At 48.1% G+C, this 24,747-nt stretch overlaps 1 protein-coding gene across 11 annotated transcripts in view; it reads right to left on the bottom strand.

Annotated features, from left to right (window-relative positions):
• Positions 1 to 24,747, bottom strand: part of OCA2 (OCA2 melanosomal transmembrane protein) — a 381,861-nt gene that overhangs the window by 297,709 nt on the left and 59,405 nt on the right. For 10 of the 11 annotated variants that reach the window (XR_004666399.3, XM_055099067.2, XM_003828056.5 and 7 more), the window contains 7 exons: positions 18,457 to 18,555; positions 14,256 to 14,444; positions 11,232 to 11,289; positions 8,888 to 8,960; positions 4,774 to 4,934; positions 2,482 to 2,564; positions 1,158 to 1,311 (listed from right to left, as the gene is read on the bottom strand). Coding sequence is in view for 10 of the 11 variants with exons in the window: in XM_055099067.2 (XP_054955042.1) it covers positions 1,158 to 1,311; positions 2,482 to 2,564; positions 4,774 to 4,934; positions 8,888 to 8,960; positions 11,232 to 11,289; positions 14,256 to 14,444; positions 18,457 to 18,555 (817 nt within the window). In the remaining variant the exon portion in view is untranslated. Of the gene's footprint in view, positions 1 to 1,157; positions 1,312 to 2,481; positions 2,565 to 4,773; positions 4,935 to 8,887; positions 8,961 to 11,231; positions 11,290 to 12,823; positions 13,590 to 14,255; positions 14,445 to 18,456; positions 18,556 to 24,747 lie in introns of those variants that run through there. The other variant, XM_055099068.2, reaches the window with a different exon arrangement.

The raw sequence follows: 24,747 nt of genomic DNA, 5'->3' as shown, positions 1-24,747 counted from the left end.
ATATGGCTGCCTCTGGCTGCTGGAGGGAGGGGCATGCTCTGTGTGGGCCCTCCCGGGAGAGGAGACCTTTCAGAAGCCCACTCCTGGGTTCCTCCAGGCTCAGCAGGTTTCCACTGCCGGGCATGGCAATAAACCCCAGCCCAGAGGACAGCTGCCCCTGAGCCTGCGAGTTCCTGTGTCAAATCACAGGGTGGTCATGGGAACCGTGAAACAACAGTAATATTGATTTAAAAGAAAATGGATAGAAAATGGAGGGAACAAAACTGTTCTAGAACTGAAGAGATGTAAGAGATAACAATCCTGTGAGTGGTCCTTGTTAGACAGGTGAGGGCTCAACTTACTGGGGTCGTCATTCCTCAGCAGGTGGACTCAACAACCACAAGCAAAGTTCTGGAACTTTCCTGGCCACTCCTCCAGCCTGCCATCTCAACATCCCCAGGTATTTCTCAGACCTATCCCAAGCTCACTAGGACGCGCCTCTAACGGTCACATCATGCACTGACCTTCCAGGCTCCTGTCCGTGTTGTGGTTAAGTTCGATTTCATAGTTAAAGCAACAACGGACCTGCCCAGCCCAGGAAGGGTCTGCACATTGCTTCGTGCTATTGAAGGCATAGCCACACTTAGAACTTCCCAGAAACATAACATTGACTGGACTTAAGATCACATGTGGAAATGCCCATAAGCCAAGTTGGTAGACGGAACAGATAATCAAATAATCCCTCTGGGCACACAGCCCCAGGCCATCTGTGTCCCCTCACACACACAACCCCACGGTGCAGGTGGGCGCAAATGAGCACACCCATCACACAGGTGCAGACTCTGAGTCTCAGAGGAGACTGTGACTCTTGTTCCCTCAAGGTCACACTTGGAGTGAGCAGTGGAGAGAGAGTAGAAAATCGTATGCACATTCTGTTTTCTCAGGTACACTTCTGCTCCTAAAGTCCATCCTTCTCATGTCAGTTGCCAAGATTCAGCAAATATTCCTGTATGGTTCCCTTTCTACCTAGAGAGAGGGACACGCTAATCTTTAGGAATGATGACACTAGTCCAGTTTGATTAAGGAGTCAGGACTGAGCCCATCCAGAGTGTCTCACGGGTCTCAAGCCTCCCTGACTGTGGGCCCAGACAGATCGGGGGAGCAGGTGTGAAAGTTACCTCAAATATGATCAGCGCGTAGACGCCCGCGAGGATGGCCGTCGCGATGGTCACCTGGGCTTCTACACTTCCGCGGAGGTACTGATGAGCCATCAAAAGAGGGACAGCCTGGGTCTGCTGGAGGGAGGCCCGGATGCTGATGGACACCGTCTCTCTGCAGAACGAAACAACGACCTTACTGTTCACAAGGTCAACAGTTAGGAGACCTCCCTCTGTATCAGCCATGGCATTAACCAGAGTCCAAATGGAACAATTCAGCCCAACGCCCAGTCTCACAGCTGGAAGAGCAGTGAGCACAGGCCAGCGGCGTGAGACATAGGATGCAGCCTCCCTGCAGCCAAGCCCGACTGGTCCAAGCAGGCCCCTCAGCCTTCCTGTGACACCACCCGACAATGAACAGTGAGTAGGGGCCTGCACAGAAGACGCCAGCCATTGAACTGGCTCTTTCTCCTCCCCAACATACCTGACCAGTTTACCTGCTAACTAAGAGCAAAGCCAGCTATTTGAACTCCAGTCCCTGAGAGTGGGGAGACGCACTACAGACGAGAAGCCTGCAAGTGACCACAGGTCTGTGGTGAGCACTGAAGCATTTTTTCAAGTTCAGGCCAATATGTTTTATGGGCCGAATTGTGTCCCCTTCCTCCAAAAACAATTCCTCTGTTGAAGTCCTAACCCCGAGTACCTCCAAATGGGACTGTAGGTAGAGGGAGGGTCTTTAACAAGGTGAAGAAGGTTAAATGAGGTTATGGGGATGACTCCTAATCCAGTAGGATGGGTGTCCATACAAGGAGAGATGAGAAGACGGGCACAGAGGGATGGTCATAAGCCAGGGGAGAGGCCTTGGGAGAAACTGACCCTGTCGACACCTTGACCTCGGACTTCCAGCCTCTAGAATTACAAGGTAAATGACTGACATTTAAGCCACCCAGTGTGTAGTACTATGATATGGCAGCCTTAGCTGTCTAACACACCAAGCAAGAGTACCAATTGAATATGAAGCAGCATTAGTTAAGGAAGAAGAATCCTAAATTTCCTAGAATTCTCCATCGTACAGCTTCACATTAATGAAATTAGAACATCAACCAAAAAATACCATTTGTTTCAAAGTGACTTCTGCAGTCGACCCTCTCACATCCTGACACCCATGGCTACGATGTCCTCCCACAGCCTTTGAGCTCACTGTCTACACAGCATGAGTGCCGTGTCCAAGTCACATGCTGACCTGGTGCTGTGTGGGCCGAAATCAGTGTCCTGTAGGTCAGACTCCTTTAAACGCACGTGTCCCAGAGAGCCTGCCCCAACACCTCACTCACTGAGAACTCACCTGGTCAGTACCTCAAAGGTCCTGCTCATCACTGAGTGCTCGCTTCTCCTCGGATTTAAATACACCGTCCAGTTGTGAGTGACCTGTACAAGCCAAAGCATAAGTTATGGTGAGGCTTTTCACCTGAGACACCATCTGGGATCTGGCACTGCTCGGTCTAGGTATTTGCTTCAAAAAAGAAAAGGAGAAAGAAAGAAACAGGAGAGCATCTTTATTTGAGCTCTCACATCTCTGATGTTAGGAGCTAGTGCAGGTGGTTGGAGCTGGGAATTTCCACAATTTAGAGAGCTTTGTTTAAGAAAAAGGATTCAAAAGAAAAAATGCAGAATTAGTGTACAAAAGTACAAAAGGCATAGAAGTAAATAGTGATTTAATACGAGAAAAAGAAATCACGCCCAGACGCGCTGGCTCACGCCTGTAATCCCAACACTTTGGGAGGCCAAGGTGGGAGGATCACTTGAGGCCAAGAGTTCAAGATCAGCCTGGGCAACAGAGCAAGACCCCTGTCTGCACAAAAAAAAATTTAAAAATTAGCCAGGCCTGGTGGCATGTACCTGTGGTCCCAGGGGGCTGAGGCAGGAGGATCCCGTGAACCCAGAAGTTCAAAGTTACAGTGAGCTGAGATCATACCACTACACCCCAGCCTGGGCAACAGAGTGAGACCCCCGACTCTAAAAATTTTCTAATATAAATTTTTTTTAATTTAAAAAATGAATCACTACAAGTTACTAGAGACTTGGAGAACTCTTCTGAGTGCTCTGAGTCCTGAGAACTGCTTCTGCAACTGCTTGCAACCTGGAGGCAACAAACCTACCCCCAGCAAACCTTCCACACCCCTGTGCACAGGAGCCCCTGCAAGGAAGGGCCCCAGAGTGAAGCTTCATTCCCTGCCTTGCATGTTCTTGCCCCTGGGGTGCAGGAGAGTGATCACCTGGGGAGGCAGCCTGGGGAGCGGGGGGAGGGGGGGACCCTCAATGGGAAGATGCGAATCTCGCCCACAAATCACAAAGGACACTGAAAACAGGATCTCTGAAACTGGTCAAAGCAAAGAAGCACACGCATGAGAGAACAGAAGTTCTTTTAGGTACTTCAGTGTTTGCAAAGAGCGTGTCTGGGGGGAAAAATCCTTTAGTAAAGATCTCTTGGGTTTCCCATGTTTCTGGGGCTGGATTTACCTGTGGGCATTTTGGGTGCATCAGCATGTTAGGAAGGGCCACCCCAAGAGAGCAGGGAGGTGCCATACAGATCATTTAATCTGGGTTATTAATATGCAAGAGCTGGGGAGGCAGCGGGACCGCAGGCTGTGTAAGGTCCTGCCCTTCTCCATGCAAGGCCCAGGTCAGAGGGCAAAGGTCATTGCTCATCACCAAGGAGCCCCTTGCCAGAGGGCTGTGCTTTTCACACAGGGAACCAAGTTGACATCCTAAGACCCTGGCCAGGGCAGCCGGTTCAGAACATTGGTGTTGCGTCAGCCACGGTCCAGGACACTGCATGCTAGTTCATAATGAGACCTTTGCTCTGTGGACCATGCTCTACGAGGCAGGAAAAGGGGAGGGTGCATTCATTCTTCAGATGCTCCATTGCAGGTGACACAGCCTGTGCATGGGCGGGGTTTCTTTCTACTGGTTATAACAGGGAACATCCATGAACCAGGGCTACGACTTCCATGCAGAAGTCACCGTGATAATCCAGTGGAGTCTCCGAGGCCAGGGCTCGGGGGAGTCAGGCTTGCATGGAAGGAGCCCTGCCTCTGGAGTCTAGGCTCTGGGCTGCCATGACAGCCACCGCTTCCTGGCTGCCTTTGCAGGATGTGAATGAAGGCTTGACAAGGCTCAAAGACAAGGCTGAGCACAGGCCTACACAGATACAGCAGCTCAGAACTTAGGCACTGTCTTAGCAGGTGTCCACAAACACAGTAACCGTGCTGTGGAAGTGTCTTCTGAACCATGACGTAAGGCCCGGACTTAACTGCACTTCAACACCACCAAAAAAAAAAAAAAAAAAAAAAAGTTTTTTCATTTCAAATGTATGTTTCCTGAATGGCCCAGCAAAACAGTTTTGAATAAAGAACTTGCAAGCCTGATTTTACTGAAATGGCAAGAGTTTCATAAATAGAGAAATGGTAAAAAGAGAATTTCAAAGACAAAGCAAAAGATAAGAAGAGCCAATGAATTGACTAAGAATGGTGTCCTCACCTGTGGCTCCCCATCAAATCCATTCAAGAGGAAACACAATTTATTATGAGATGAAATGAGATTTCACAATTCCTTTCAAATAAATTATCAGCATAACCTGCTGTGGCCGCCGCCACCTGGAGCCCAAAGCGTCAGCCTGGGTCAGCTCCACCACGATGTGCTCTTCCCTCCCAGGACGACTCGGCCCGCTGGCCACTAGGGCCCCTGCCAGGTCCACCTGCAGCAGCGTGGAGTCCACGTGGCTGCTAAGGTTCACGGCTCGGAGAGTGTCAAGGAGAACCACAAGGCAGACAGGAGGAACCCCATGTCCCCACCGCCCGCCAGACACACACCCTCCTCTGACAGTGTGTGAAGAAATGCGTTTCCCCAGGTGCCCCACGCCCTTGGCCATTAACACGATCTTCCTGCCTTTCTTATTACCCACATCTCAGCCCTCATTCAAGACCTAACTCCCCTGAAGCAGATCGTCGTGACCCTCTTGTGAGAGGTGCCCCCCACACCAGGGAAAGGGTGCATCCTTAGCTCCAAAGATGGAGGGAGGCCAAGAGGGACCTGAATGGACAGGCCTCGCCAGGGCCCCTCCCGGCCCGTTTCCTGCGCTTGCTCATGTGCTCTCGTCCTATCACACCTTTCAGGACCCCACTCTTCATCAAACCTAGCACCAAAACACCAAGCTCAGCTGTTGCTTGTCAAGCAACGCTTATATGAAATACATGAGTATGCCTTTTTCTTGTTAACCTGTCCTTCGTGTCTAATCTGCAGGGCCCTGGTTGGAGAAGCTAGGAGGGTGGGGAAACAGTGTTTTCTCCTCCCCTCTGAATCTCACAGTCTCCTCCACGTCCTCTGAGAGCCCAGGATGCAGCGCTGGGCGTGATACAAAATGCATCACATGGGAAAAAGGAGAGAATGAAAGGGATGGGGAAAGAGGGAGGGAGAGAATAGGGAGAACGGGGAGAAGGGAGGGAGAGAGAAAGGGAGAGGAGAAAGAAGAGGACGCAGCAAAGAAGAGCAGGAAGGGAGGGAGGAAGAGAAAGGAGAGCGGGAGACAAGGACGGCGCCCTTAACTGACCTGGTTGTAGAGGTTTGCTGGCTTCTGTTCATTTGCCCAGTGCCCTGGGAGCCTGACAGGCCTCCTTCAGACAACAATTCAGGGACAAAGAACTTCAGGTGCTACAATTACAGGCTTCTGAAAGAGACCCTGCAACTACTGAACCGACACCGCCTGGCTGCTGCGGGAGACACTGAGGTTCCGAAAGAAAGGTGGCTTCGCTCTTCACCGGCTAAAGGAGAGTGGTGCTTTCTCCAGAAGTTCCTCCCCTCACAGCAGACACCCCGGGTGTCCTTCACCCAGCCTCCTCCACAGGGCAGGCCAGAGGGCCGGGAGGAGGCCTCGAGCTCCTTGCTCAGAGGACAGCCCTGAGGACATTGCTGTGGGCCTTTCCAACCAGGCCGAGGCCCCTCCTACCTCACGCCTACACTGCACACCCTTTCTCAGGGAATCACCTTGTGGGGGGCGGGGTCCAGCTGGCTTCCCCTCCTCCCCAGGCAGGCCTCAGGCCTGAGGCCTGCAGCTTTCACAAAGCTCAGGGTCTTTCGAGAGGGTCCGTGAGTTTCCGGAAAGCGTGGTTAATCCCTGGGAACACTGCCCTTTTCCAAGGAGCCTGCTAGAGGCTCAAATCACCCTCATCGTGGCTGGTGACCCATCGCGCTGGAGGACGCAGCACCCGTCCTCCCCCATGCGGCCTTCATCTCTCCCAGGCTCTCTCTCCCTCTTCATCCAAATTCGAAGGCCACACAGGGAGCAGGCGAGACAGCTCCCTGCCCCCACCCATCCCCACCCCCTGCCAAGAAAGGCAGGCTGCCCTGCCCCCTGCTGGGAGGGACTCAGGCTGTGGGGTCCTGCGTGGGGCCTGGTGCACTCAGGCTGCTCCAGAAGGAGCTCGGCAAAATGCCTTAGAATAAAGGGGGCACACTGGGGCCTGGATGGGATGACCAGAGGGCTGAGGCTATCATCTCATCTTAGTGACCTAAGCTGCTGTGCTCGCCTGGGATCTCTACTGACCGATCAGGTTTGGTGCCAGTGTTCCCCGAAATCTCCCCCTCCTGCCTGAGTCCCACTGAGGACGGTTTCTGGACAGGATCCAGCCTCCCCCTTCAGGTTCCTGGGTCAGCCTGGCAGCCGGTTGCTCTATCTCCCCTTCCCCCTGCGGGTAAGTCCTGCCCAGGAGGGTGGCATGTCCTGGGAACTTCATGAGGGGGGCCAGGAACACAGGGCAAGTCTTGGCTTTCTTCATCCTGGGGAAGTAATGCAGAGGTCGAGGCACAAGAATGAGAAACAAAGTCTGTCAACATCACACAGCTCTTCGGTTCTCTCACATGGAGATACTTTACAGCTCAGGCACAGTTTTAAAGTGATGAAGAAAATACAAACACGTGCACACGCACTCAGCTGACATCAGTGCCGCCCTGACCCCAGTGGAAGGGGAGTGCTTCTAAAACTGTGGGTGCCTCCATCCACTGAGCAGAGGGAAGCACAAACCGTGACCAGTGTGCCCCCGGCTCACCAGAAAGCCTCAAGTGCCAGGCCTTTCTGGAAGGCTGCTGGTGCCCTGCTGGGTAGGTTACTGGCTAAGGAGAGGGTGTCCTCGGAAGAAGTAGGGAGACTGCCAGAAGGACTACAAAAACCAAGACTATGCAACAGATTACAGCAACTGCAAGGAAAGCAAGCCAGTTTCCTAAAATTTCAGTTCACTGAGGCTATCAAGTAAGTAGACTAAAGAAAAAAACACTTGCCATTTAGCTAACTGAATTAATTCCTTTTAAAATAATAATCATCAAGAATATTTGCCTGATCAGAGCACCGCATCGGAGGGTCCCACCTCTCCAGGACCCTCCACGGATGCCCGCCGCACTAGCAGTACCGGGGGCTTCAGGGGCCTTCATGCACAGACACCTTAATGACCATGTCCATTCCAAAATAGGCTCTGGACCCTGGCTGGAGAGCTGAGAAACAGCCCTCCCACCCCTTCACCCAGAAAAGGCTGGGCGGACATCAGTTAACCGCCCACTCCTGATCCCAGAATAAGGCTGCAGCAGAAACAACTCGCCTGAAACCTAGAGCAAAACAGGTGACTGTAGGAAGAGGCGACTTCCCTGGGACAGGTGCCAGCCCCACACTTCAGAATCAGGCGGGATTCAGTCAGAAAATGTAGACATTGCTCAAGGTCAAGTGTGGGCTCGCTTGAGCATGGGAGCCTCTGAGAGCCACAGATGGAGGTGTTCACATCTTCTTGCAGGCTTTTCCTCCAGGAACCCCAGCGGACACTCCCCAGGAAGACAGGAAGCCTGGGGAAGATCCCGGGAAAGCATCCCCCAGTGATGCCAAGCTTCACCCTCTCCCGCTGCCTCTATCTCCCCTAAGGAGCAAAGGCCTTCATTTGCTTGGGAAGTGCATCTAATCTGGCAGCCAGAGGGCGCAGTGGGAATTCCTGCAGCCATGAGAAGGTAGGAGGGGAAAAAGTAGCTCTTACCCCAGTGGGAGGGGGGGCATAGAGCAAGGTCTGGCAGACAGCTGGCAGGGCGCCCGGTAATTCTGAGTGTCTAGTGCACCGCAGGTTGCCACAGCAACCGCAAACCTCAACACAGCCAGATTCTCGCTAGATTTACATGAACCCTCCAACTAATGCCTGCAGAAGTCAAGGCATGCTCATCTCCAAGCTTAAACACCACTGGCCTCTGTATCTACTATCCTACAGGATGTGTATGACTTCTAACTAAAAATTCTGAGGCATGCAAGAAGGCCAGAGCAAGCACAGTAGGAGGTGCCACAGCAGTCATCAGAGCAAGGTGACACAGCCAGGACAGCAGGGACTGGAAGATGGGCCATGCTGAACGCAAAAGAGATGGGGGAGGAAAGGAGTATCGGGGAGCTAGGGAAAGCCAGGTCCTGGCTGGAATGTGCCCTGCTGTCCCCCTTCCTCACTCGGAGAGCTCCACCACCAACCCCGCCACTGTCTCCCTGGAGCTCCCCGCCCCTCTGTCCTGAGACTCCATCTCTCATCAGACATCCTGGAGAAACAAAATTTGAGTGGGTGAGAATGGTAATGGCCTGTGCCGTGGCCTTCAGCAGCAGTCACAACCGTCTGCAAGTGTCTCCTTGTGTTTCAGATCTCAGCCAGGCGGCTGGCCATCACAGAGTGGATTTTGGATACAGTAGTTCTCCAGCGGTGATAAGGCCAACAGCTGCCAGAGCTTTCCTTGATCCGGATATAGGCTGAACAAAATCTGTAACAATCAGAAACGTTGAATGACGGAGGTGTGGTATGAGAGCAGTAAGGTATAAATCATTTTGATAACAGTCGAAAACAGATGTGATGATGGGGCTACTGTGTGTATCCAGTACACGCCAGCTTACTCTGAATAGCTTTGTCTTAAATATTATAATATTCTGATTCATTACAGTGTTCAGCTACAATGGGCCCTGATTATTGATACCTGCCAAATTTAAGGATTAAATGCCTGGCCATAAAATTAAATCATCAAAGAAGGATAAATGTGGTTTTCTCACAATGGAGAATAAAGGCATATGACCCCTGTGATGGTTAGAGCATGTGTTTGTGGTAGCAGGTGTTTGTGAAATTTGCAAAGCACCTTATACACCATCAAAAAGTAAATTAAACTGATGACAACATGAGATTATAGAAGTTCAAATCATTCCTCAAATTCTATTTTGGATATCTCCACAAATCACCTAAACTCCATCTCACAGAAGAAGGCTGAAGACTGGACACAGAGCTCAGGTCAGCTCTTGGGGACCAGGGGAGACCTGGCCCACCCTGCCCGGTTCCTTTGAAATCCCAGAGCACCTGCCAGGCCCTGCTGAGCAGCGGGGCTTCAGAAACACACATTCATGTGAGTAGGAAGTGGGGAAGCAAATTGGTAGCCAAAAATATCAAATCGTGATGCTTTCAGAGCTCAATGTAATTGGTTTTCCATTTCTAGCATAGGTTTCCTTTCTCTGGGTCACAGATCTCCTCCCTCATGGGTTGGTTATTAAGAAGTTGACTGTACTCAGCTCAATGCAATCAGCACTGACTTCGTACACCACCCTGCTGTCCTCATGTCGCAGCTGAGAGCGGACCCAGGGCCACAGACATTCCTGCACGCACACAGAGCCACAACACACAGGCCACGCGTGCAGGTCACGAAACAGCCAGCAACAGCCACACATCTCATGCACAGGGGACCCTGTCACCAGGGCAGGCTGCGTGGGAGAGCACACCACCCCCTAAGCTGGTGCACATCATGAAACACAGCTCAGACCCACCCTTGCCCACAACCACAGTCACACCCCCATCACAGCAGCACCTACCACCCACTGTGGTCTCCCAACAACTGCCCATGCACACCATCTTAGAGCAACACTCAAAAGTGGCACTCACCCAAAATAACTCCGCAAAGCACAGGCACAACCTATCATGGTCACTGACCACAACCTACACAGCTCACACAGGTGCACACACAGAGACATACAGCAGGCACAGGGGACCGCACACAACCTACACAGTTCACACTGGTGCACACACACAGACATAGAGCAGGCACAGGGGACCATACACCCACGTGCAGACACGAAGACACACAGCCACAGACAGGAGACCATACACCCACCTGCACACACACAGACACACAACCAGACAGGAGACCACACACCCACTCATTGGGCAAATGTATTTTGAGTGCCGCTATGTGACCCTGGCTCAGGCTACATCAGGCCACAAAGCACACCAAGGCTGGCAGTGGGACCTGTGACTGTCGCCTCGGAGGGCACAGAGGTGTCTCTGCAGCCCTGGCTGCCTGCTCGGGCTCCTGTGCCTTTCCCTTGATGGGTCCATCTGCTAGGACCCCTCCAATGAAGAACAGCACCGCCCACTGCCATGGGCTCACCAGAGCAGCCCTCGCCCTCCCCTCGTTCCCACACTCTGTTCCCTACAAGGGCATCTCACGTTGGTTTGGCTCCAGAATGAGTCTGTTGTGAATGTTCATGTATTTGAAAGGATGGAGATGTCTGGGCAAATAAAATCAGAGACACCTCCCCAGAGGGGGCAAACCTCAGAGCTTCAACACTTACCGCTGGGCAGAGGCCCAGGGCACAATCTCAAAGGGGTGCTGAGACACTCTGGGCTATCCACGATCTCCAGATGTGTTCCAACACACATGAAGAGTGCTACTGTCCAGGGCTGAACAGGGAAGTGGTAAGCCACTCGAGGGGGAAGGGAGCCCCACAGCCAGCTACCCGACCTTCCATATGGCAACAACATGCTGCCCGGCTTCTGCCGTGTGACTGGGACCACAGCAGAGGAGCACAGCTGCGGCCTCGACCCCCTCAGCCCGCTACCCCACAACCCTCAGCATCTCCTCCAAAGACAGTCAGAGAATCAGGCGAAGAGGGCCAGGCACTGAGCCCCACACCTCAGGTTCCCCCTGCTATACAGCCAAAGGCACACAGGGCTTCCACTGACCCAACAGTAGTGCTGGGGCAGCTAAGGTACTCACAGAACACAGCACCACAAAGGCAAACAGGCCCGTGACTTTCAGCCACTGCACACAGCGCCTGCAAGAGAAAAAGTAGGGTCTTAGTGGCAAGGGCAGCAGTCCTGTTGCCCAGACTCAGACACTTTTCTGCAGCCTTGAGTAACTTCCATCTCAAAGCATGTGTTTTGAATTCTTTCCATAATGTGATATGAGGGAGAACACCCTCATATCAGTGACCAGTAAACCTACAGCCCCATCCAAAGGAGCATGGTGGAGGTTCCAGAGGAGAACAAAGTTAACCAAAGTGTTTGCACTTAGCTTGTTGTTGGGGAAACTAAAGTTCAAGATTTGAGACTTTTTGATAGCTGTTTAAAGGCTCCTGTTTCCTGGAAAAAAAGTAAACTGAATGCCTTATCTTGTCTCTCTGATTCATATTTATCAATCATTTTCCCCTAAGTTTTCTGGAAGGTAGGAATACAGATTTGATCATCAAATACAAAAACAAATAACTTAAGAAAGAAATTGCTATGCCGTTACTGGTTGTACCAGCAGTCTCTTAAGAATTCCTTAGGCAATAACTTAATTAACCATCAAGCCACACACTCAGCCCCTACCAAGGACTTCCAAAGCCATTCCGGCCCCCTTACCATTACCCATTTCTTAACCATGACCCCCAGGCCCTATGTGAACCTGGGCCTGGCCTGCACTCTGCTGCCCTTCCATCCCACCAGCGTCCTTGCTGCTCCCAGACCGGACCACAGGGCCTTTGCCTGCCAGGATGCTCCCTGACTGCAGTCCTCCTGTCATGCCCATCTCTGCTCACTCAGCAGCCAGACCCCATCACCCAATGGCACCATCACTGCCCAGTTCAGGTTGTGCTCTCCCACCGGCTGCTCCGTGAGGGCAGGCACTAGAGCGTTTTTGCTTTGTCCCCACACATGGAAGGATGCTGGTACATAGCCCATGCTTGATGTATGTGTGTAGAATGAAATAAGAAACTCTATGTTGGAACATCTTTTTAATACTCTCCTCACTTAGTTAAGTTGCATCTGTCTTTGAAAACCTTCTTTCTGATCCTTTGAAAATGGTAAAATCTTGTTTTGCATTCTCTTAGATTTAATGAATTTGATGAATAATCAGTTCACGCTTCCCAATTATGATTCAACAGCTCCTACTTAAATAGGAATCAAAATGACATTTCTTTTTAAAGCATGAAGCATTAATTGAGCTATTCTAAATACAAATTTCTTTCTACGTAACTGACATCTGCAGCAGAGCTGACAACCCAAAATAAAAGGTTTTTTACAAGATTCTTCACTGATCACGCATGGTACTTTTTAGACATGTTATAAAGAATGGCGCTAACGTCTTTTAGTTCAGTGGCAAGCTCAACGGCAAATATTCCATGAATCATAGGAGATAAAACAAGTACTGAATGCAAAAGTCTCAAATGTACTTGATTCTATTTTTCCATGTTGTGGGACAGCTGAGGACACGGCATCCTCAGGAGTGGTTACCCGTCCAGCTCGGAAAAGGCATGAACAGTGTCAGCGTTTGCCATCTTGTTGACCCATGGCGCCAGAACCCCACTCACACAATTTCACCCAACTCACATAATCTCATAGCGGATTCATTGGCCAAATGTTTATTGCACCCACGAGGGGGGCTGAGACCCCTTCTTCTCATCAGGAAGAAGCTACAGCCGGTTGAGAGTCACAGTGGGAAGAGACAGCTCCATGTCAAGCAGCGATGTGGGGGATCTAGGGTCGAATCCCTGTCCCTTGGCTTGGCTCAGTGTGGCCTTGGGCAAAAGCCTTACCCTCCTTGAGGTACCCTCCGTGTACCTCCCAGGATTGTTGCGAAGATGTATAGGATAGCGGATCCCTACGCACCTCAGGGAGTCTGAGGCGGGCCTCTTCGCACCCCGGGAGGTGCACTTGGAGCGTGCAGGCGGGTACACTTCCAACCAACCGCGAGCATCTTCAGAAAAGACTGGTCCCCACACACAGAGACACGGTGACGCTAATATTTGATGACTAAGTAGTGTTTTTTCACTTCTCTAGGGCTTTCACACATATTATCTTAGTGTAGGCCCCTGAAAGGCCACAGAGCCAGGAGGGCATCGCGCGACAGGGTACCGTCGCGTGGCCAGGCAAGGCCCTGCGATGGGCGCTCAGCGACTTCAGGTCGGATCCAGAATGGAAGCCCACTGGTCCCGGCTCCAATACCTTGTTCTGTCCTGGAAATGATGCTTTCAAACATGTCCCTCTCAAAAGAACCCTTTCAAATGAACGGGCGCATGGGAGGAAACCCATTAGATACACAGGCCAGTAAGGTGAGAGCGCTACTGCCCGCGCACACCCTCGGCCTCCCACGCATGCGCGCCCTAGGCCTACACACGCATGCGTACGCCCACTCCCACGCCCGCCGTCCCCCTACGCATGCGCATCCCCTCCCACCCATTGCTCCCGTAGGCATGTGCACCATCCACTTTCTCTATGCAACTCTGCTTCCCCAAGCATGGCTCTGTGCTCCGTGTGCCCCGGACAAATGCTTACACATTAATGGTTTTCCAACGGATTGTAAGTTCTAAAATGTTTCCAGCCTTAACAAGGTTTCTGGAGCCCACAGCACAGGAGGGAACCCCACCCCTCAGGCTGTGCGCTGGGCCAGACCCACTCCTTCGTCAATAACTACAAAGGTATATCAAATTCCAAAACGCCACGGGGACGCCTGAAGCAAACAGATCCTATCTGCAAACCTAATGGCCATGAAGACCCCAGCCACACAAGCAGGAAGGAGAGGAGTGTACTGTGTCAATCATTTAGGTTTGTCCTCTCCGGCGCTGCATGATTTGCAGGAGGTCTTAAATGTCTCCCTAGGCCCAGGTAAAAATAAATCACCTTGGAGGAAAAGTGCAGACTGGCCAGATGAGACAAAACTCATCCTCTTCTTCACGCTGCTGGTTTGAAAGATGGAGGGGGCATGTAGGACGCGATGTGCGGCCACCGCTGCTGCCAGGGTGGGCACCCCAAGTCCGCCTACCTCAGCTTGGAAAGACGGAGTCGGATGTGCGGGCTGTCCAGAAGGTCTCCCTTCTCGGAGGAGGCAGATGCAGACAGACCAGACACCTCCCTGCTTAGCAGGTATCTTCGCTCCCAGTCAGCAGAGCTGTCTTCCCAAGACTCTTCAGCAGTGATGAACTCTGGATGGTAAACAGGTATGCACCGTGACCTGGAAAGCAAGAGAGGTGTGGTTATCTCTCCTGAAATAGTAATGGCTACAAAGCAAGCTTTCCTCTGAGTTCTGACTGTGTGAAATGGCACTGAATCAACCCTGGTCTTTCAAAGGACCACAGACAGTGGTGCGCTCTCATACTGGTGGGAATGGGTTTTTTTGTGACCTCACAGAACACTTAGGTCAAAGGAAATTTTCTGGAGTCATTAAAGTCTTCAAAATGAATTGTGGGCCTTCAAGAAACCAGCTTTTTCTGAGTTTGGGACTTTCCAAGAAAGCTGTTTCTGGCTCAGACCAGTTCCCGCTGATTTCAGCGTTGGCTTTTTCACTGCATGCACTCCAGTAGTCAATACCTAGATCTGGGAGACTTGTCCAGGGTGAGTGGTGTCAGTTTTTCCTCCTCTGTGTAGATCTCTTTCTGCAGTGGAGCTGTAGGGAAGGTGGCCTACCTGGCTTCCCACACAACATCCACAGAAGCATGAGCAGGAAGAGGGAACATTCGTACCTGACTATACAGGCCAAAAATGGGGCCTATATCTAGATGACTCAAGGGGAATCATAAACTTTTCTCAGAATTACTTGAAAACACATCCGTTTACTTTTGGGATTTTTGTTGTTGTTGTTGTTTTGTTTTGTTTTTTGAGACAGAGTCTTGCTCTGTCACCCAGGCTGGAGTGCAGTGGCGCAATTTCAGCTCACTGCAACCTCTGTCTCCCAGGTTCAAGCGATTCTCCTGCCTCAGCCTCCCCAGTAGCTGGGCTTACAGGCATGCACCACCATGCCCAACTAATTTTTGTATTTTTAGTAGAGATGGGGTTTCATCATGTTGGCCAGGCTAGTCTCGAACTCCTGACTTCAAGTGATCTGACTGCCTTGGCCTCCCAAAGTGCTGGGATTACAGTCATGAGCCACTGTACAGAGCCTCCATTTACTTTTGGTTGAATCCCTGACCTGATCAGTTCCTTCAGTTTAGATGCACTTGACTCTTAAAAGTTTGTATCAAAAGCCAGAATTTTCATGTATCATATAGAATATTCATGGGCTCACAATACTGACGTTAACAGATGTGATCTGTGACACACTAGAATGGAGCCAGCTAAATGGGGCATTGTGATTCTCCTGAACACTTATGACTGCTTTAGAAGTGGTTCACAAGGAAAAAATGTTATTCAGAAGGAGAAGCATAGAGATGCCAATTAGGCTGTGTATAACCAATGTGTAACAAGATAACACATGACTTTGAAAATAGTCGATAATCCTATCAATTTTGTGACTGGAAAATGCTCAGGTGTGTGAGAAATAATATCACACCAACTGCTGAAAAAAACACAACTGTAACAAAATTGGAACAAAAAAAACCTTTTCTTATAAGAAGACAGAGGGAAGCAAGTTAATGTCATTGCCTTCTAGAGCAGTGCTGTGCAATAGAACTTTCTGTGGTGATAGAAATGTTCGCTTCCCTGTCCAATATGGCAGCCACATGTGCTATTTGTCATTTGAAGTGTGGCTAGTGCAACTGAAGAAGTGAATTTTTAATTTTAATTAATTTAAATTTAAATAACCATCTGTGAAGAGTGGCTACCAGTTGTCAGTTCAGATACAGGGCATGCTTTGACCTTTGTACCACACGTTCCTGCTCTCAACACCCTTAAAAGAATACTTCTGAAAATATATAAATCAATGGATATTATCCTAATAAGCCATTTGATCAAATTAAAACTGCAACAAAATAAAGTTGATAAAAGTAAAGCATGAAAAAGACATTCCTACCACCAATACCTTAATTAGCTTCATGCAAAAAGAGAAAAGGAAAACGTTTTGTAAGCAAAGCTGACCCATGTTCTACTCCCTTGAAATGGTTTTTGTGACATGAGGCCCAGCTCGGCCTCCCAGGGCATGTCTCTGCTCTGCATGCCAGAAAAAATGCTTACACATTAATGGTTTTCCAATGAATTGCAAGTTCTAAAATGTCACAGGCCTTCACAATTTACCAAGTAATTCAAGAGAAAGCATTAAGGGAATACGTGTGTGAAGTTTTTGTCTTAAAAGTTATTGATTAGGAGCAATGGAGGAGAATTAAGTTATCCACCAGTACGGAAGCTTGAAGCAGCTGGGTCAGTGGAAGTGCCTCAGCTTACACTCCTTACCCATCCAGTCACTGAGGGGCTGGTGGCAGGGACTGTACTAGGTGCCAGGATGTACGATGAAGAGGGGACAGGCTGGCTGACATAACCATAGATAGCACAAGGGCTAGTTTGGAAGTAAGGGCATGAATGTAGTGTTTGAGAGCACAGGAGAAGCACTGACTCTTGGTGGGTGGGGTAGAGACAACTAAGGGTCCTCAAAGGAAGTGACATTTGAATGCCCTTGACAGGAGTAGGACTGACTGCCTGGAGAGCCAGAGAGTGAAGGAGTTTCCTCTAGTCAAGGGCTTCATGTGAACAAATCATCTCTGCACTGAGAAATGATAAACCCAGATGCCTGCATACCATCCAAATCCCGGGAGCCAGAGTATTTGGAGGCTGAGGACAGGAATGCACATGGCATGCAAGCACCCCTAAAGTGCAAAGCCCTGGTCCCTGCCCTGGCTGCAGACTGGGCTGGGGAGAGAGGAGGCAGCTCCTCGGAAGCTCAGAGGTGAGTGAAGGAGACACAGCAGCCCGCCTGTCAATGCAGGTACACACCATCAGTGGGCAGGGAAAGGAGAATCCATGATGTGCAAATAGGTGATTCAAAATCAAAGCTGTTGAAACTTTAAATTATTTTGAGTCTTAAAAGAATGTGATTATGAAATGAGTCACATAAGAGGCAGCTGTGTGGCCTTCTTTTCTCTGATTCTAGATTTGCCTTTTTCCTTACCTACATTGTTTTGTAAAATGTTGTAAAAGACTACCGGGCACGAGAGAAGACCCCTTCCCTCTTCACTGTTGATCTTCATTGACAGATTAACTTCCTTCTTTCTTCTCTCACACAAAGACCTCATGACTATCACATTGTCTAACATGGAATGTCAAATATACTCTCTTAAATTGGGGGAGGGGGGAAGCTGTAACTAATCAAATTGCTGTAACTCATAAACCAGCCATGTATGGAAAATGTAGTCCTTCTACATTTCTTTGTTTTCTGCCTATATGGATAAGAATAAGACCTTAACTTTTCAGCTTTGGAGCACTGATCCCATTCCTTTGGATTCTGTGTTTCCCAAATGGCTATCCTCAGCTTTGTGCTTGAATAAATAATTTTAAACTGGGTTCTGATATTTTTTATTATTTCAGTTTGACAGTGGCAATGTCACCAAGTTTGTGATGTTCAAGGAGCCAGGAAACATGGAGCAGGCGGCTCAGGCTTCTGGCGGTTTGTTTGCAGAAAGAAAAGAAGATTGAGGCTGCAGGCCTGGCCCAAGGCCCTTCATCCCAGAAGGAAGCATCTGTAACTTGCGCTCCAGGACAGCTCTCCTCAGGCAATTCCAGAACCACCCTGATTTGTGCCCAAAAAGGACCTGCAAGTTTGCAGGAAATTGAGTTTTCTTGTGAAACACATATACAGGGTTTCTCAACTTCGTCACTACTGACATTTGTGCTGGATAATTCTTTGTGGTGGGGGCTGTCCTGTGCATTGCAGAATGTTTGGAGCATCCCTTGCCTCTACCCTTAGATGCCAGAAGCATCTCAGCCCTCAGTGTGACAACCAAAAGTGTCTCCAGACAATGCCAACCTCACCCCTAGCTGAGAAACCCCACCCTGGTAAGACAGCCCGTCAGAGCTTTGTGCATGCATGAGTGTGCGTGTGTGCTGTGCAGTTGCTGCAGGGTTATGCTCAAGGCCATCTGGAAATTAATATCCACAGAATATAACCACCGGAATCATGAACATCTACTACAATAAATTGTCAAGGATCTGGCAGAGGTTAAACATGTCCAATAAAAATTCGTGTCTCAAGTTCTCCAGCATACATGCCAAGTGCAATGCTCAGAAACTCTTACTTTCATATGAGGGGGAAAATATCTCACCCTTTCTCCTGTAAGGAATTCCTCAGCAAAGGAGTGTTTTCTGTAAAGCAGGAATCTTTAGACCTGGAGCTGGACATCTGGGGCAAAGAAGAGTGAGACCTGAAAGAGACAGGGTAGGAAACAGAATCACCAACACAGAAATAATGTATGTGTTCCCAGCACTCGGGTGCTAGATTCAAGAATGTGCCCAAGATTCAGTGATAAATCTTACAAGGAAATTTGCCTAAGGGTCTGTCTGAATTGTAAAAGGCTGAAGTTTTAGAAGACACCATAAGAAAGACCTCTTCTCCCCAACTCAATTGAAAATGCATAGCAGAAACTCGCACAGGAGACCAAATACTATGGGATGACACTTTTAGGCTCACTTTTGCATTAGCAGGAGATTCAGGCCACCTTTGCTACTTCATGCAGAGCTTCTCATCAAGAAAAACATTCAGAGGGACGGGTGCGGTGGCTCACACCTGTAATCCCAGCACTTTGGGAGACTGAGGCGGGTGAACCACAAGGTCAGGAGTTCAAGACCAGCCTGGCCAACGTGGTGAAACCCCACCTCTACTAAAAATACAAAAAAAAAAAAAAAAAATTTAGCCAGGCATAGTGGTGGGTGCCTGTAATCCCAGCTACTCTGGAGGCTGAGGCAGAGAATTGCTTGAACCTGGGAGGCGGAGGTTGCAGTGACCCGAGATTGCACCACTGCACTCCAGCCTGGGTGACAGAGCGAGACTCCGCCTCAAAAAAAAAACAAAACAAACAAAACAAAAAAACATTCAGAGTCTCATTGGCGCTTTTGTAGGCAGAAAATTCTATTTCCTAAAATCACAAGCAGTTCACATTTAAAATATCCTAATGGCGTCCATTGGAAGCCAATCAGCACAAGTCAGGACCAAGGGGTTGGAATGAGACGACAATCAGAATGGTAAGGAGGAAGCTCTCCAAGGACAGCAGCCACAACTGAAGCAAAGCAAAGGTTTGCACTGGGCAGGATGGTCCTCCACCACACTGGCCTGCCTGCCATATGGAAGGACCACCATAAATGTATCATTTAAATCAGGAGCTTGTGGAAAAGGAAGTAACTGCACAACCACAACTAAGTCCACCGGCATGTATGGTCACCCTCATTAAAGGACACATGATGTTAAAAGACAACCAGCTTTCCATGAGAAGTTGTAGGAACAATTTTCGTTCCTGATCACTGAGAATATGTCATTTTATATGCTGATGCATTGCCTTTCTTACAGGATCCCAGGCCAGGTAGAGATGCTGTAGATGCTATGAAACATTCACTTGGGGAAATAACAGTAATTCTTTCTGATCACGAATGCACAACAAAGGAAGAAATTTTAAGAAAAATATTTTTGCTTGCTTCTTTGTCATTCAAGCATTCACCTGTGAGATAGACAATAAGACTGCTGTGGATGAATAAAACATGGGCCCCTGAGTTGTGTCTAACACCAGCACCATGCCTCTGGGAAGTCAGAAAAGGAGTCTGTCTGGGGCCAGTGAATATCCGCTGGGCGTCATCTCTGGGCAGCACTGGGCCACTTCCCATGGAGAACACAGGTAATTGAGGACTCTCCTCAGAGACTTAACGGCCAGTAGAGGTCAGCAGGGCAGGAGAGAGAATTATAAAGTAGGTGGTTTAACTTTGCCCGATGAAGGTAGAGAGATTTGGAAGAATCTCTCTGCCCAAGAGATTTAATAATTAGCATGCTTTTAGCTGCTCAAACTGGCTTATAGTTGAGATCCTCCCACCCCTGTTTCCCATAACTATAAATCTGTAACTGTAACTCCCTAGGTACATTTAGAAAATGTCACAGTGAGTGGACCAACCAACCAGATGTTTTCTGATGCTCCCTGGGGTGGTCTAGGGGAGCTGAGTGTTATGCAGACAGTGACCTCCCTCCCATTATTGAACCCTGAGCTTCCATTTTCTCAGTCATGCAATGTAGATTAAAAGAAAACAAGGCCAAGCATAGTGGTTCCAACCTGTAATCCCAGCAAGGTGGGAGGATCGATTGAGGCCATGAGTTCAAGACAAGCCTGGGCAACATAGCAAGACCCCATCTCTATGGAAAATAAAAATAATAAAAAATTATCTGGGCATAGTGGTGCACACTTGTAGTCCTAACTACTTGGAAGACTGAGGCGGGAGAATCACTTGAGGCCAGGAGGTCAAGGCTGCAGTGAGCTATGATGGAGTCACTGCACTCCAGCCTGGAGGAGACCCTCTTGCTTTAAAAAAAGAAACAAAAATCCTTGGTTTTCTTACATTAACTAAGGAGATGTAAATGGAAAACATAAAGATAGATTGTGGATATTGATTCACTGAGGTTCATTAGACTGTGAGCTCCTTAAGAATGGCCGCCATGTTTTCATCTTGTTTTATTTGGTACTATAAGTGGCACCCAGTTCAAAGTAAGTTCTTAATACTCAATAATGAGCCGGGCATAGTGGTTCACACATGTAATCTCAGCACTTTGGGAGGCCAAGGCAAGTGGATTGCCTGAGCCTAGGAGTTCACAACCAGCCTGGGCAACATGGCAAAACCCTGTCTCTAAAAAAATTCAAAAATTAGCCGGGTGTGGTGGTGTACTCCTGTAGTCCCAGCTACTGGGAAGGCTGATGGAAGGATTGATTGCTTGAGCCTGAGAGGTCAAACCTTCAATGAGCTGAGGTTGTGCTACTGCACTCCAGCCTAGACAACAGACCAAGACCCTGTCACAAAAACAAATACATACATACATACTTAATAATGAATGGGTTAAAACCTAGTAATCATAGCTTTTTTGCATGAGATTGGCTTTTTAACTCAAATAAAACAAGTTTTCTAAATCATTAAATCAATAATGTTTATAGACTCAATATCGACCCTTTGACAAGAGGGTCAGGAGACCCTCAGGAGAGGGAGAGTGCTCAGGAGAGTGGAGGCACTATTGCTCCTTGGAAAGCATGACCCATGGGGTCTCAAAACAGCCCACAGCAGCACCACATCGCACCATGTGGAGGATTTACCTTCTTGCCACTAAGAAGGAAAATTAGAAATGGGGAAAAATCCAAAGTCCATTTTATCTTCTCTGTGGTGGCCACATCTGGCTGATTTTTATTACTGTTTAGCACTTACATTTATGCACTTTGTGTACACAAAGTATTTTATAATTGTAGTTAAGCATATAGGTAATCATTTCTGAGCTTTTTTATGTAATTATATTTCTAAAAATCCAAAAATAAAATGAGTTTCACCAGGAAATTTCCTAAAGAGACTTTGGGCCATTCCAATTTAAACTTAACACCATCCGGATACCATTTTCAATGTTCCAAATCCATTCCTCTCTGCAAATAGGGGAAGCACCAAGGAGGCCTTGGGGCCCTGTTGCTTGATAGAATCCCTGGCCTGTGACCCAGAGAGCTCACAGATCACATGTAGAGAAGATGCAGGATTGCCCAAAAACATTTTCCAGAGGTTGAAAATAAAAATGGTGGTCCACAAAGCTGAAAGCCCAATTTTTTCTCCTTTTGACTTCAATAAGGTAGAAAATATTGATGAGATCTATATTATTCCTGACTTTTCCTCTTCTGAAAAAAGAAATCCCATTGACATTTTTCTGACTTCAGTCTAAGACTGGGCACTGTCTAGTTTTACTAATTTCTACATTGTCTGATTTCCCCCATGTCTCAACAAACTCTGTATATACATTTACAAAATCCCTATGTGCCTATACATTTATAAGCATTTATAAGCTTATAAATGCCTATACATTTATAAGCATTTATAAGCTTATAAATGCCTATACATTTATAAGCATTTATAAGCTTATAAATGCCTATACATTTATAAGCATTTATAAGCTTATAAATGCCTATACATTTATAAGCATTTATAAGCTTATAAATGCCTATACATTTATAAGCATTTATAAGCTTATAAATGCCTATACATTTATAAGCTTATAAATGCCTATACATTTATAAGCATTTATAAGCTTATAAATGCCTATACATTTATAAGCATTTATATGCTTATAAATGCCTATACATTTATAAGCATTTATATGCTTATAAATGCCTATACATTTATACTTATTTTAAAGGAAATTACAGAAGATAACACATAAAACAACTGCAACTGTACATAATTCTATAATTCAGAGATACCCAATGTTAACATTTAGAGAATTTCCTTTCAATGTTTTTTTCCTACATATAAATGAATATTTTTAGGTCAGATTCATACATTTGAGTGCAGAGACACACATTCACACATATACATATTCACGTATACAAATTGCCTTGTCCTCTAATTGTTCAGCTCAGCTATCTCATTAGCATTTCACAGGTTATCAAATATTAGCTATTCTTCTACAATGTGATTTTTAATGCCAGCCATCATATTCCATTACATGGATCATCAAATTATGCCTGACCATCTGTCTGTTGATGGAAATTTAGGGGATTTCTGTTTTTTCACCTGGGTAAATAACAAACACTATGTGAGTCCTGGTAGATAACTCTTTGTGTGTGCCTTTAATTATTTCCTTAGGATAGATTCCTAGAAGTGAGGTCACTGGATCAAGAAGTTTCTTGGTGCCCATGGTCCTTTTGCTGGAAGAGAGCCTGTCCCCATTACTCCCTGTTTCAGTTACAGGCAGGAACAAACCGCTATCCCCACCAGTCCTCGGTATTAGCCATGTTTAAAATCCTCAAACAGTAAGTTTTAAACAGCCAGAATTGATGGAACTGAGGCAGATCCACCATTGTCAAGAACTCTTGCTACCATGATTATTAATAAGACAGGTTCATGTCAGACTGTGAGATGGAAACAGTTTCTTGCCCATGCCTCTGCCTCTTCTGCCCTCTTCTTCAACAGTTTCCTCATCCCTAGATCCCTTGGTTCTTTCTAGATCAAAACACTTAACAATCCTATGATGCTTATATCATCATATTGACAAAAAATGAGCTAAAAAATGTTGAAAATATTGAGTACCTACTGTATGAACACTTCCAAAAGAATTTACATTTTTAAAGGCCAAAAAAGAGACAATGGTTAGCGCAAATGACAGCTTGGGGAGGTGGTGATTGGGGTACCAGGGATGGAGGAAGAGGTTTGCCCTCAGTCTTTCTTAGGCCCCGTGCCACATAGGCACCATTTGTGCAGCCATTGCTGAGGTCAGTTCTGCTGGACAAGATGATACAGAGCCGGTAACAAGGAATGCAAAGTGCTTTCACTGCCTTAACCTGTGCATGACCAAATTCACATCCACAGATTCTCCAAGGGATGCCTGCTCAAGTCATATGCAGGCTCTTTCGCAGGCACCACTCAGGAAGACCACAGAGCAGGCAGGAAGGTCGAGAGCCAAGGGCTCAGGACAGAGGGCAGGTGGCAGATGGCATCAGCCATGCAGAGCCCTGTAAAAGAGCTGCTGGGAGTGGGACCAGCCTGGGAGTGGGACCAAGAGAAATCAAGACAGGGCCAGACTGGGAGTGGGACCAAAATAAATCAAGCAGAAGTCAGAGGGCAGGAAGGCAGCTGGTGGTCCCTCTACACCCAGGTCAGGAGGTCTGTAACAGGAAGGACCCCAGTGGTTGGTAACATTGGAGATCAGCTGTGGGAAAACCAAGCTGAGCAATGAGGCCTTCTCTGTAACAGAGCCTATGCAGCAGTGACCAGGAGGGGTCCCTCATGGGAAGTATCTCCAGGGCAAGAGACAGGCCGCAGACAGCAGAAGCAGGTTTAGGCCTTCTACTTGGGGCCCTTCACTCTCTGTCCCAATTGCTTGACAGTATCTCTGAAGTATCCTGTAGACAAAAGGCCTTTTCCCCACCATATTATTACCAGGATTTTATTTGATGAGTATTAATAACAACCATGGTCATTTAAGCAAGTACTTTCTATGTTAGGCTCTTGCTGAAGCTATCACCTTTCTTATCTCATTTAACCCTCATGATAACCCTGAAGGGAGATAATATTATCCTCATTTTAAAAGGGGCAAATGGGACTCAGGATAGGCTCCCAGCTACTGAGGGCAGGGCCAACATGTGTGCAGCACCTGATGCCATCCCCCAGCCCTTCCCTCCCACCAGAAGGCAACACATCCCAGCCTGAGGACTGTGCCAGGCATGGTACCCTCTGTACAGATGTACTCTGCATGGAGCAGCAGTCATGGGGAGCCACAGCAAGCCAACAGAACCCAGCCCTCCTGTAGCCCCCTCTGCCCAGCAGGCTGACTAGCAAGGTTTCACCTGTCTGTTTCTTTCTCTCTTTCTCTTTCTCTTTCCATATCTCCTCCCTTCTCT

The sequence above is a fragment of the Pan paniscus genome, chromosome 16, assembly GCF_029289425.2.
Source record: "Pan paniscus chromosome 16, NHGRI_mPanPan1-v2.0_pri, whole genome shotgun sequence".
Classification (NCBI taxonomy): Eukaryota; Metazoa; Chordata; class Mammalia; order Primates; family Hominidae; genus Pan; species Pan paniscus.
Note: the sequence above shows the minus strand (reverse complement) of the source record. Positions and strands in the feature narration are given on the sequence as shown.